General features: G+C 44.1%; 1 protein-coding gene across 1 annotated transcript in view; it reads left to right on the top strand.

Moving 5' to 3' along the window:
• The window catches only part of GALNT17 (polypeptide N-acetylgalactosaminyltransferase 17), a 273,645-nt gene that overhangs the window by 256,427 nt on the left and 3,215 nt on the right, over nt 1-14,003 (top strand). The window contains exon 4 of the mRNA XM_017543329.2: nt 10,234-10,408. Within this exon, the coding sequence (XP_017398818.1) occupies nt 10,234-10,408 (175 nt within the window). The remainder of the gene's footprint in view (nt 1-10,233; nt 10,409-14,003) is intronic.

Below are 14,003 nucleotides of genomic sequence, written 5' to 3' on the forward strand. Positions count from 1 at the left end.
AGGCAGCCTAGGAAAAGTAGGCACCTGCCTCAAGTCCGGAGCCTGCTGCTCCCATCCTGCAGCCTAGCCAGCTTTCCACTCATGGCTGCAGTCCTAATCCCTGACCTTCCCCTCTGAAATTGGTGCTGATGGCTGCAGATTAAAAAGAAAAGGGATCATTTTACTGGTGCTTTGCAGTCACATTTGGCCCTCATGCAACCCTGTGTCGTGGAATAAGCTTGTGCACACTGAGAGTCTGTAGTCAGAGTGGGGGGTTCCAAGCTGCTAGAAGGAACTGGCTCTCAGGGCAAGCCCAGACCAGCCCACAGCTGCTTTATATGAGCGGACAGACAACTTCAAATTTCACAACATCTCGTTCACAGGAATCAGAGGTAGAATGGTGATGCATGTAGGCATGTCACTTACAAATGGTGTAACCTTGGGAAAGTTGCTGGAAATTCTCTCTTAGTCCATTTGGAGACTGCTATAAGAAGTACCTTAGGCTGGGTGCTGTGGCTCAAGCTTGTAATCCCAGTACTTTGGGAGGCTGAGGCAGGAAGATCACTTGAGGCCAGGAGTTTGAGACCAGCCCGAGTAACATAACAAGACCCCATGTCTACGAAAAAAAAAAAAATAATAAATTATTAGCCAGGCATAGTAGTGTGTGCCTGTAGTCCCAGCTACTTGGGGTGGAAGGGCGCTGAGGCAGGAGGATTGTTTGAGTCCATGAGTTGGAGGCTACAGTGAGCTATGATCATTGTATTGTACTGTAGCCCAGGTGATGGAGGGAGACTCTGTTTCTAAATGAAACAAAATAAAATAAGAAATAATAGCTTAACTATTATGTATCAATAAAAATAAAAAATAAAGAAGTTAAAAAGAAATGCCTTAGACTGGGTAATTTATAAGCAATGAAATTTATTGCTCACAATTCAAGGATCTGGGAAGTCCAAGGTCAGTGTCTGGCGAGGGCCCAGTCCTTGTACATGTCTCTCTATGTGTCTCCATGTGTGGGGAGTGGTGAACCATATCCCCGGGGCCTCTTTTGTAAGGACACTCATCCCATTCATGAGGGTAGAGTCCTGACCTGATCACCTCCCAAACGCTTGCCCTCCTAATACCCCACATAGAGGCATTGACTGGCATTTAACGTATGAATTTTGAGGGAACAGACATTCAGAACATAGCATCCTCTCTGTGCTTTATTTTTCTCATCCATAAAGTGGGGATAATTATGTCCTTACTCCACAGAGTCTTTAAGATTAGCTGGGTGTGGGGGCACACACCTGCAGTCCCAGCTACCAGGGAGACTGAGGCAGGAGAATTGCTTGAAACAGGGAGACAGAAGTTGCAGTGAGCCGAGAACATACCATTGCATTCCAGCCTGGGCGACAGGGTGAGGCTCAAAAAAAAAAAAAAAAAGGAAATATGAAGGAGTTGCTGTAGGTCAACAGCATGTGGCGTTTAATAAGGACTCAGAAAGTGTGAAGACACACATGGAATGTTGCAAGTTTGCAAGACAGCCCATTCACTGGTTAAATTAGCAAAGGAGATCTACGTTGGCCGACTAGTGTTCTGGAGTGTTTCCTGATTAGCTGACATTTTTAGTCAGCTTGGTTAGCAATTTGGGGATATAAATATTTCATTGTAGATACAGACAAGCATAGTATTTGAAATGTTTGAAAAATAGTGATTGTCAGCAGAAAAGGAACTCTTGCATTGGTGAAATTTCTCACTGAGAAACTAACAAAGCTTATACATTCATCCCTTACTTGCGCGGGTGCCCTTTGAGGTCATCTTAAAGGGGCCCTTGCTGTGTGTTTATATGTCATGCATTTTTAGAAAACTTACAAAATAAGCTTTTAAAAATTTTTCTCAAAGAAAATCCCCCAAATTGTATAAATATCAGGTCCCCAAAACCCAGGTTTGTTTTTGGGATTTGCTGTCTCCATTGGACAGATAAGGAACCCCTATGTTGCATGAGCAGAATATCCAATTTGGTTTCTCCACCTACCCCATCTTTCATTCATTTTTAAAGATAATATTTTAAAACTTTGTGTAATAATATTTACGTTTTATTTTATATTATTATTTTTTGAGACTGAGTCATGCTCTGTCACCAAGGCTGGAGTACAGTAGCTCAGTCTCAGCTCACTGCAAAATCCGCCTCCCAAGTTCAAGCGATTCTCCTGCCTCAGCCTCCCAAGTAGCTGGGATTACAGGCATGTGCCACCACCCCTCGCCATTTTTATTTATTTTTTATATTTATTAGAGACGAGGTTTCACCATCTTGGCCAGGCTGGTCTTGAACTTCTGACCTTGTGATCCACCCACCTTGGCCTCCCAAAGTGCTGGGATTACAGGTGTGAGCCACCGTGCCCAGACTTAATAATATTTTAACATGGTCTTTGTATGGCTGCTTTTATACATTTAGCTGATTGGTTATTTCAGGCATAAAGATATTCTCAGACACACGTGCATTTCCAGGTGGTTCTTTTTTTTTTTTTTTTTTTTTTTTTTTTATGAGATCACATCCTACTTTGTCACCCAGGCTGGAGTGCAGTAGTGCGATCACTGCTCACTGTAACCTCTGCCTCTTGAGCTCAAGTGATCCTCCTACCTCAGCTTCTGAAGTAGTTGATATCCCAGTGTTTTCAGTCTGTGTTTTATGTTCTTTCTAGGTCATCAAAACTAATTCTTACATATATAAAATATTGAAATATCTCAGAAAAAGAAAAAGGAAAGAGATGTTGCAGAAATGTTGAGTGTCCTAATGTCTATGCTAAAACTCTGGGTTGAAGACCATTTTTTCACTGTGATCTCTGTCATGAGTCCCCAGGCACAGAAAGCTGGAAGTTCCTATCAGGGGTGGAAAGAAACGCAGGCATCTGGGAGGGCCCAGGGTGTGGACCCCACTCAGGGGCTGAATTCTTTCCTCTGGTTTCCGAGGAACCCAGGGGAGGGGCAGGCCAGATGACCAGACTGGGCTTTAGGAGCAAGCCTCCAGCCCACGAGTTACCAAAATGGGGGTTGGAAGGAGCCCCTGGCCACAGAATATGGAATCAGACCCTCAGCAAGGACAGGGTTTTCAAATTCACATACACAGGCCTGGCATGGTGGCTCATGCTTGTAATCCCAGCACTTTGGGAGGCCAAGGCAGTAGCATCACTTAAGCCCAGCATTCAAGACCAGCCTGAGGAGCATAGTAAAACCCTGTATCTTCAAAAAACAAATTAAAAAAGTAGCTGGTCATGGTGGTGCATCCTTCTAGTCTCAGCTACTCAGGAAGCTGAGGCAGGAGGATCACTTGAGCCCAGGAGTTGGAAGCTGCAGTCAGCTGTCATTCGGCCACTGTATTCCAGCCTGGGTGACAGAATGAGACCCTCTCTCAAAAAAAAAAAAAAAAAATCACACACACCATAAAATCACCTCTTCTTTTGCAACTTCAAAGCTAGCAGACATAAAAGACCACATATTTTACGACTGCATTTTCATGAACTACATTTATTAGGCAAATTTATAGGGACAGAAAGCTCATTAGTGGTCACGAGGGGTTGGGAAAGGGGATCTGAGGAGCAACTGCTTAATGGAAATGGGGTTTCTGTTTGAGGAGATGAAAAAGTTATAGATAGTAGTGATATTTCCACAACGTTGCTAATGTACTTAATGCCAGTGAACTGTATATTTTTAAATGTTCAAAACATTTTAAACATAGTAAAAAAAAAAATGAAAAAAGTGAATCAGTGCTTTTGAGACGTTTGGGGTTTGCATGAGAATGACCCGATGTGCTGGCCAGTACCACGAAGGCCTACTGAATTAGGGATACTGAGAAAGGAGCCTAGGAACCTGCATTTTCAGAAGGTCCCCAGTGATTCTCACTCTGGGAATACTGGCAGGCATTTTCATTCTATTTTGTTTCTTAATTGGAACATGCCATATGTGCTATTTTCTCGTCCCCAGCTGTCACAACCCATGCATTCGCAGTGAGCAGCACGCCCAAACCTCAGCAGCTGCTGGCAGGGAGAGGTGTTGGTGATAAGCATGGCAGTGGTGGTAATGGGGGCTGAGGGTGTCAGAAGGAGTATTGGTGGAATCATAGCATTAGTAGCAGTGGTAACAGGAACAGGGAGTGAAAGCAGAAGGCAGGACCATATGGGATCCTTGTCCAGGAACTGACCCAATTGTGAAATTCCCCACGCAGAGAGGGCCAGCCATCAGGATCCCAGTTTTGGAGCCAAGCTCAGTGGATCACTCAGCTTTGGGAGGGCAAGATGGGAAGATTATAATTCCAGAGCTTTGGGAGGGCAAGATGGGAGGATTGCTTGAGGCCAGGAGTTTGAAACCAGCCTGTGTAACAAAGCAAGACCTCATCTCTACAAAATAAAAGAAATTAGTTAGCTATGGTAGTGCATGCCACTGGTTCTAGGTACTCAGGAGGCTGAGGCAGAAGGATTGCTTGAGCTCGGGAGGGCGAGGCTGTAGTGAGCCATGACAGCACCATTTCACTCCAGCCTGGGAAACAAGGGCAGACCCTGTCTCTGCCTCTGTCCCTGTGTATGTATGTGTGCATGTATATATATTTATATATATAAATATACTATATATATGTGTGTATGTGTATGTGTGTATATGTATATATATTTTAAAAGATCCCATTTTCAGAAACTACATGGAAAACCCTCACCATGTAGGCCAAGGTCACTTCCGAGGGGTTCAATCTTTTAGATGAAGCAGGACAAGTAGGTCCCAGGCCATGGGGAAAGTGGAGATGGACAGGGCAACACTGGAATTCTGGAATATCAGTTTAGTTGGGTTAAGCTCTGGTCCACACTCAGGGTCTGATTAATCCCAGATCCAGTTAGGCAGGGAGGATGAATGCTAAGTCAGAGCCAAGTGCACTTAGCACAGCAGCTGATGTGTGCTTGTAAGAAATATAAGTTCTTGGGCCACCTCAGACTTATGGGTGATTCTGATGCAGGTTAAAGTTTGAGGAACACTCACTCATCTAAGCTTAGGTGGATTCTCCTGAATCTCCATATCTTGAAGGACAATTGAAATATTCAGTAAGTCTTATCATCAAGGTTTAATAACTGTGTGAGAGTTGAAAGGTCAGGTCACCCACCATTGTGGATGTGCACACTTGGCCCAACCCTGGACTAGGTGGCCATTTCCCAAGCCCACATAAAATTCCCAAGCACTAAGACTTTTGCATTGGTTCTGGAAGCAGGTGGAGCTGAATCTGTTTTAGGACCACCAGGTTTGTATGTCCACCATGCAGAAACATCCCAATTACACTGAGACAGCAGGTGAGACAGCAGGGTTTGCAACAGAGAAAGAGTTTCATGATCATAGGGTACCCAAATGAGGTGATGGAGGGAGATCCTCGCATCCACCTCCATGAGGATTTCTGGGCTGGAGCTTTTAAGGGGATCATGGAAGGTGAGAGACTGGAGAATTCAGGTCATTGATTGATCAGGGTAAAGGGGATGAAATCATCAGGATGTAGAAACTTCATTTTCTGGTGAGTCAGCTTCTTGTGGGGTTCTTCAGACCAGCTAATGTCAGCAGTTTCATTGGTATTCAGGACCTGAAAGAATATCTCAAAGGGAAAACTTAATGTTTTATAATGTTCAAGTTGTTATCTATAGAACAGTTAAGGGGGACTGTAATATTGTAACAGGTTCTATTGTCCTAGTCATTCTAGGATGACTAGATGACATTAATTCTGAATGTGCTGCATGCTTGGTTTGTTTTAATTTTCCCCATCCCTTCTTTTCTGATAACTTTTTTCTTTTGAGACAGAGTCCCACTCTGTTGCCCAGGCTATAGTGCAGTGGCACAATCTTGGCTCACTGCAACCTCCGCCTCCTGGATGCAAGTGATCCTATCACCTCAGCCTCCCGAGTAGCTGAGATTACAGGCATGTGCCACCATGCCCAGATAATTTTTGTATATTTAATAAAGATGGTGTTTCACCATGTTGGCCAGACAGGTCTTGAACTCCTGACCTCAGGTGATTCACCCACCTTGGGCTCCTAAAGTGCTGGGTTTACAGGCATGAGCTGTCGTGCCTGGCCTCCTGATTAATTTTATAAAGTGTATAGGGGCAATTTCAAGTCTACTAGGTTAGTATTTGCTCCTGAGCAGGACTCTGAGACCAGAGTTGGTTCCCATAGTTTATTCTGTCATCTCACTGAGAGTGTGGGATTGAGACAGAATTCTGTAATGTTCCTTGCTTTAGTTCTTACTGTTTTGTAACTTTTGCCAATTTATGCTCCATACGCCTGGATGACATGTGTGTTTTATTGTTAAGGAGCAAGTATGCATTCCTCCCTTGCCAGTTTTCCCGATCACGGGCAGTGTTCGCTTCTCCCCCTCAACCTCCTCAAATGCTGTTCATCAAAATCTTAAGAAACAATAAGTTTCCAAATGGCACTTGGCCAATTTTGTATTGGACTCAAAACATTTATTTCTGCCGAAATGAGGTTTCTGCATTTATTTTTGCAGAAATGAGTTTCTGTTTTCTTCTCTGAGTTTGTTGGTGAGGAAATAAAGTAAGATGTTTTTCATGGTGTTCTTATAATATCCTAGAATGGTTTCATCTGTTAAGGATAATAAAGGATCTTAGGTGAAGGAGTGACTTTCTTTCTTTCTTTTTTTGTTTTTTTTTTCTTTTTTTCTTTTGTTTTGTGAGAGTCTTGCTCTGTCAGCCAGACTGGAGTTCAGTGGCATGATCTCAGCTCACTGTAACCTCCACCTCCCGGGTTCAAACAATTCTACTCCAGCCTCTTGAGTAGCTGGAATTACAGGGATGTGCCACCATGCCTGGCTAATTTTTGTATTTTTAACAGAGACAGGGTCACACTATTTGACTAGGCTGGTCTCGAACTCCTAAGCTCAAGTGACCTGCTTGCCTAGGCTTCCCAAAGTGCTGGGATTACAGGCCACTGTGGCTGGCCAGCATTAGATTGGGGATTTGTGTGCTTCCATGGTGGACCTGGGGGCCTGGTTTTACTTGGCTAATCTATAGACTCATTCACTTTAGGGTGAATTTGGACTCTTGCACTCTGCCTCAACTTCCATTTCTCTCCATTTTCAAACTTCAACACCGTAACGCTCTTAGGCTGTCTCAAATGTGTTCTACCAGAGACAGGCTTTCTGGAAGTCCCTCTTGAGATAACCTCATCCAATTCTCACTTTGTTGACCGCGTCTCCGCCGGAGACAACTGCATCTGGAAGGGATTTCTTTCTTCTCACTGGTGCCATCGGGGCCTTCTGTTTGTCTAGATAACAGGCCATTCTCAGCTCTCATTTTCTCTAATGCATTTGACTTTCCTGAACCCAGAGGTTGAGCAGCCTTTTGAGGACAGGGACATTGTCCTTCTCACCTGCAGAGGCTCCCTTTAAATATTTATAAAATGAATGCACATATGCTTCTTGTAGAAACCCTGCCGGAGGCTTTACAGGATAATGCTTCTGAGGTAGCGTCATAGGAGCATTATCCTGCAAAGTGTTGGAGTCTGTTTCAACACCTCCAGATGATGCTCTTGGCTTCTCACATTTGAGGACTGTGGTTCCTCATTGCAGACCTGTCTGTACTCCCTTGAGCATGGCTTCTTCAGCCCTTCTTCCTTCTACATTCTCTATCTAGCCCTCTGCGAAACAAAAGAATTTAGCTGGGTGTAGTGGTGTATGCCAGTAGTTCCAGCTGCTCGGGAGGCTGAGGCAGGAGGATTGCTTGAGCCTGGGAAGTTGAGGCTGCAGTGAGCCACAACTGTTTACTAGCACTTCTTCCTGCCTCCTAAATACATGTGTTCCACAAAGTGTGGCTCTAACCCTTCTTCACTGCAGTTCCTGGAACTGTCGCCCTCTTTCTTACAGGCCTCCTTCTTCCTCTTCTTCTTCTTCCTGTTCCTCCTCCTCCCCCTCTCCTCCTCTTCTTTCTCCTTCTCCTTCTCCTTTCTTCTTCTTTTCTTGAGATGGAGTCTCACTCTGTCACCCAGGCTGGAGTGCAATGAGGCAATCTTGGCTCACTGCAATCTCTGCCTCCCAGATTCTAGCAATCCTCCTGCCTCAACCATACCCAGGTAGTAGTTTTTGTATTTTTAGTAGAGTTGGGGTTTCTCCATGTTAGGACATCATCTCTTATCACACAGTCCTGACGCCTCTGCCATGCCTTGTCACTTCTAGATCATTGTGGTTCAGCTGCATACCCCAGAATGCCCTCTGACCACCTCAGCTTGTCCCCAGAGAAACTCATCAACTTGTTCTTCCTCTTCTCTTCTTTTTCTCTTTTTAAATCAGTGGCATCTGGCTGGGTGCCGTGGCTCATGCCTGTAATCCCAGCACTTTGGGAGGCCAAGGTAGGCGGATCACTTGAGGCCAGGAATTTGAGACCAGTCAGGCCAATGTGGTGAAACGCCGTCTGCATTAAAAATACAAAAATTGGCCAGGCATGATGATGCATGCCTGTAACCCCAGCAACTCAGGAGGCTGAGGCAGGAGAATCACGTGAACCTCTGGAGGCAGAGGTTGCAGTGAGCCAAGATATCAACACTGCACTCCAGCCTGGCCAACAAGAGGGAAACTCTGTCTCAACAAATAAAAATACATGAAAATAAAATTGATATCGGCTAGTTAGAAAGACAAGTGGTTGTACATAGGAAGTTATGCAATTGATCAATATTAACGATGGTAAACCAGTTATTATTAGATTTACCATTTATTGAGTGGATATTGAGGGCTTTATATATATAGCTTCTCCTTTAGTCTGAGCAGCCATGAGACTAGTACCAAAGGATGAGGCATTCTCCTTTTACCCCTTTTATACCTCTCAGAGCTCTTTAGATGTGAGGCCAGTGGTAATGACCCACACTTTTCTTTTTCCAACCTTGCCAATCCCCTGCCCATAGACCTCCCCTGAAATCTTGCAACTGCTTAACAAATGAGGAATTCATTTGATACCTAGACATGGTGGCTGGTGTAGCCAGGAGCTGACATCCTGTTCCTGGGAAAAGCCACGAGTAGGTCGCAGATCACATAGCAGCTAAGAGCTAACGGTGCCTGCCGAACTCCTGGCATTTTGCCTGGTGCTCAGCGTTGAGAATGTTCTCCCTGAACTTATGGAGATTCCTGCAGTCACAGGCCAACCCTGGTGAGCAAGCGGGATTTTCCTTGTAGCATTCCATGATCTGTGGCCTTCAGTGGCATGTCCCTGAGTTCCCCAGCACCAACTGCAGGTATCTAAGAATGCCTTCCCTGCTAGCTCCTCCTTTTCCTCCCTACAACTGGTGATTTTTATGCACACAAAGTATCACTCTTTTTAATAAATTTTTTAAAGATGTCTTTATTTTTATTTATTCTTAAAATTAGAGACCAGGTCTTGCTCTGCTGCCCAGGCTGGAATGCAGTGGTATAACAATAGCCTCCAACTCCTGGGCTCAAGTGGTCCTCTTTCTTCAGCCTCCCGACTAGCTGGAAGTACAGGTGCACAACAGCACACCTGGCTGGCATCAATCGTTATAGAGTTAGATTCAGTTGGGTTGTATTTCAGCTCTCCCATTACCCCATGCATGACCTTGGAACAGGTTAGCCTCCCTGAGATTATGTCTTCATTTGCAAAATGGAATTAATCTAGTTAATTAATGGAATTAATCTAGCAACCTCCTAGGGTTTCTGCAAGGATTAAATTAGCTCAGAAATGAAGCACTTTCCCACCTGCTGGTTGCAGAAGGGAGAGTATCCAATCCCTGGTAGCATTAGTTCTGCCCCCAAGACAGCATTTCTTAAACGGAGCAAAGACTTCTTTTGCATCCCAAAACACATTACTGTAAGAACGAGTCTGTGCGCAGATGAAAAAGCCGATATAGAAATGGATAAACCGGATGGACCTGGGGTGGCAGGAGGACGAGGACAAGGACAAGGATTCTGGCCAAGTTGGAGGAAGGATCCTGAAGAAAAGGAATCCCAAAGGACATGTGCCGGCTCACAGCAGCCAGGATAGAAAAGCCAGGCATGGTTCCCATCCATCCGGCTATACGGATTGCAGGCTGTCAGAAGATAGCTGTCCTGGGTGAATGCATCTGAGATGTCTTCTGACTCCCAGGCTCATGAGATTTTCTTTTTTGCCAGAATGAGTAACAGGCAATTTTGTTTTGAGATCTTTGACCTCCCAGAAGATCTGTGGGCATTGCACTGGGTTAGATGCAAATTCGAAATGACATGTTTACAGACATTATATTTTGTCATTTGCAGAGGAGCTGAAGGTTCCCCTGGAGGAGTATGTCCACAAACGCTACCCCGGGCTGGTGAAGGTGGTGAGAAATCGGAAGAGGGAAGGCCTGATCCGCGCTCGCATTGAGGGCTGGAAGGTGGCCACCGGGCAGGTCACTGGCTTCTTTGATGCCCATGTGGAATTCACTGCTGGCTGGTAGGTCATGAGCTGAAACTCAGGGGTGCTCAAGACCTGTGCTGTGGTTGAGAGGGGCTGGAATCTGGGAGATGGGGTGTCGCACCTATCACCTGTAGGGGCACTGGAAGAATGGAGAAAGGCTCATTGAAGAAGAAAGTGATACCACTGTCTGGGATAAAACTGCGGAGCAGGGAGAAATTTGTCTGCCATCTGTTCAGTTCACCATCATTGGCATCTTGTCATCATCATCAAAATCCCCAGAGAAAATGATGTATCAGGCTGGGCACAGTGGCTTGTGCCTGTAATCCCTGCACTTTGGGAGGCCGAGGTGGGTGGATCATTTGAGTTCAGTTCAAGACCAGCCTGGGAACATGGTGAGACTCCATCTCTACTAAAAATACAAAACTTAGCCGGGCATAGTGGTGCATGCCTGTAGTCCCAGCTACTCAGGAGGCTGAAGCAGGAGAATTGCTTGAACCTGGGAGCGGAGATTGCAGTGAGCCAAGATTGCACCATTGCACTCTATCCTGGGTGACAGAGAGAGTTTCCATTTCCAAAAAAAAACAAAATTAAGAACAAAAACAAAAACAAATACAGACTTAAGGGATACTAGGCCACTGTTGGAGATTTAAAGTTGGTAAATTCCAAAAAAAAAAAAAGGAAGGAGAAAAAGAAAATAATGTCTCAATTAGACAGAATTCAATGGAATTCCTGCAAACGGCACAAGGCAGTCATATTTTCATTTTCTTTTCCTTCTTTGCTGTTCTCTTTGCAGGGGAGAATGGTTTACTGTCATTGTGAGAAAAGAGATATAGTTATAATTCTAACTACTCATGTAAAGCTTCCCAGAATGTATGGGATTATCTTTAACATCATTCAGAGGAAGGTGAAGTGTATTTTCTGCAGAAGTGGCCCTGATATTTTTCCAGGTGAAAAAAACAGTATGTGAGAAATTGGTTAAATGTACAGGAAGTAGAAGATTTTGGATGAGTGAGGCCACAAAAGTGCCAAAATCCTGTTAAAATTGGAATAGGACTTTCCAGTTTTAAAGCATGGTCTGATGATTGTTCTTAACTAACCAATGATCCATCAAGTTAGAGATTAAATAACCTGTACCCTGGTTTGCTTAATTAGTAAGAAGCAGAGTTTTGTAGTTCACAAATGTGTTTATTTACACTCATTGCGGCCATCTTGAGTAAGTGTTGTTCACTGTACTAGATTTGAAGAACCAATATCCCATCACTGATTAACATTAAAATGTCTGTTCTTCTTCATTTGCAACAACCTCTAGAATCCTTTTAATGGCGGGATAAAAAGACAATGTTTATTGTTGGAAACAGATGCTCGGTGCCACAAAGAAAAATCGGCACTGAGACAAACGATCTCTCAGCAAGGCAATCTTTACTTCTTGCAGAAAGGGTACTCTCACAAGCAGTCTTGCCAGTTGAGTACAATGAACAAAGAAAAGCAGACAGTATTTGTCTTTTATGCATTTGGGGCTGTCCTTACTGCTGTGTCTGATCTCCATTGGTTGGAGCTAGACTTCACAATCTAAAACTGAACTTGATTGGCTAATAACTTAAAACTTTCTTGAATAAAGGCAATGGAGAACAAAAGGAAAAGAGGAAGTCTAAATAAGGAAGGGACAGGAAATTGCTTGCAAAAGGACTTAGAAAAGTAATAGCATAAATATCTTGTTTACAGTACAAGGACATAGAATGTACTATGTGCCTGTGAGCTTGTCTAACAGCTACATAGGATAGGGCTTAGCAAAGAGTTATAAGCAAAAAGGAAGAAGGCTTTGAAGAAAGCCTTTAAAACAAACTATTATTTCTAACACTTATGATTTATTCCTTAACAAGAAAGGAAACTTTGAAGAATAACTTTTCTACTTCCTGCATTTATGCACATGACCACATAAGAAATCCGGGGCCACTGATAACACTGACTCCTTCAAGTGCACACTAGGGTCTGTTGCCATCTTAGACACCAATTTTCCCTCCTAGTCTTTTGCTGTCATCAAACCCTGGTGACTCCCAGCTGCGTGTCTTCTCTTCCCATCTCTCTCTGAGCTCCAGCGCTGTTTATCACTAGTAATAATCATTCCCAAAGTGTGGTGCCCAGACCCACAGCATCTGCAGAATCTGGGAACTTGCAGAAATACAAATTCCTGGGCTCCACCCAGTCCCCTGAAATCAGAAGCCATGCAGGTGGGATCAGCAGTCTGTTGTAACCAGCCCTTCAGGGGACTCTGATGCATGCTGTAGTTTGAGAAGCACTGAGCTATCATAGAAGCCTTCTGAACAGAGACATGTGAATGTTCTATCACAGCCTCAGGCTTGGCATACCTTGTCTTTTCCTTGGCACCATTGCCTCCTCTTTTCTTTCCTTTCTAATTGGTTGGTCCCCACACGTGTGCCTTTCACTTGATTTTCCCCTTGCCATCATGTTACTCATCCAGTCAACCTCCAGCTCCAGCCAGTTTTGTCTGCTGTTTCTCCTGTCTCCCTCTTTCTCTCCGTCTTGACCACCACTCTCCCAGCTTGGCTCTTAACATTCACCTAAACAAAAGAGGTCACTGCTGGAACTCATTCTTTTGACAGATACTTGCTAGATACATAACATATCCCTGGTGCTGTTCTAGGTTTGCTGAGCATGTGGGGATTAGAAGAGTTTAGATGCACAAAGAGTGAGGCCACAAAATGCCAAAATCATGTTGAAACTGGAATAGGACGTTCCAGTTTTAAAGCATGGTCAGATGATTTTTGCTAACTAACCAATGATCCATCAAATTAGAGGTTAAATAACCTGTACCCTGGGTTGATTGATTAGTAAGAAGTTTGGTGCTGAATGATTTCCCAGAACTTTTGGTGGTAAGGCTGGAAGAGTCCTGCACAAACTGGGATGGTTGGACACTTGGGAATAAAAGCTCAGAGTCGCAAAGAAAATGAGCACTTATGCAAAGGATTTCTCAGCAAGGCAAATTTACTTCTGCAGAAGGGTGCTGCTTGCCATGAGGGCACCCTGAACAAAGAAGGGAAGAGATTTTTATTCCTAATGCAGTTTGTTTCTGCTAGTGTGTCTTGCCTCCCTTGGCTGGAGTTGGACCACACAATCTAAGCGGAACCTGATTGGCTAACTTGAAGAGTGCTTGGGATGTGCATAATGAGGAGGGAAGGGCAGTTTCAGTGGGAAGAGCCATTGCAGCAGGAGGGGTAATTTACATAGTGAGTAGTAGATGTCGGCTTTGTAGATTAGGATGGGCTAGAAAGTTGTTTACTGAAACTGGGGCAGGGAGGCACAAAGGATAAGGAAGTCTGGCTTTGAAAGCGGGGAACAAAGAACAAGGAAACTAAATAAACTAAGCTCTTTGAAGAGGAACTTCTTCTTGCGGCTAAAAGACACTCAGCTGGGATTCAAAAGCTGGCAGGTTTAGTATCTGCCCTCAGGTCTACAGTCTAATTCGGGTCTATGTAATCTAATCCACTTGTCATCTAATTCTCATTGATTTCTGTGACTTTAGTCTTTGCCGTTCAGTCTCATTTTCCACACTTCTACCAGGTGGCGTAGAATCCTCTTTGAATTAAAACTCTTTTGCAGCTCTTCACTACAA

The sequence above is a fragment of the Cebus imitator genome, unplaced genomic scaffold (genome assembly GCF_001604975.1).
Source record: "Cebus imitator isolate Cc_AM_T3 unplaced genomic scaffold, Cebus_imitator-1.0 Scaffold153, whole genome shotgun sequence".
Taxonomy (NCBI): Eukaryota; Metazoa; Chordata; class Mammalia; order Primates; family Cebidae; genus Cebus; species Cebus imitator.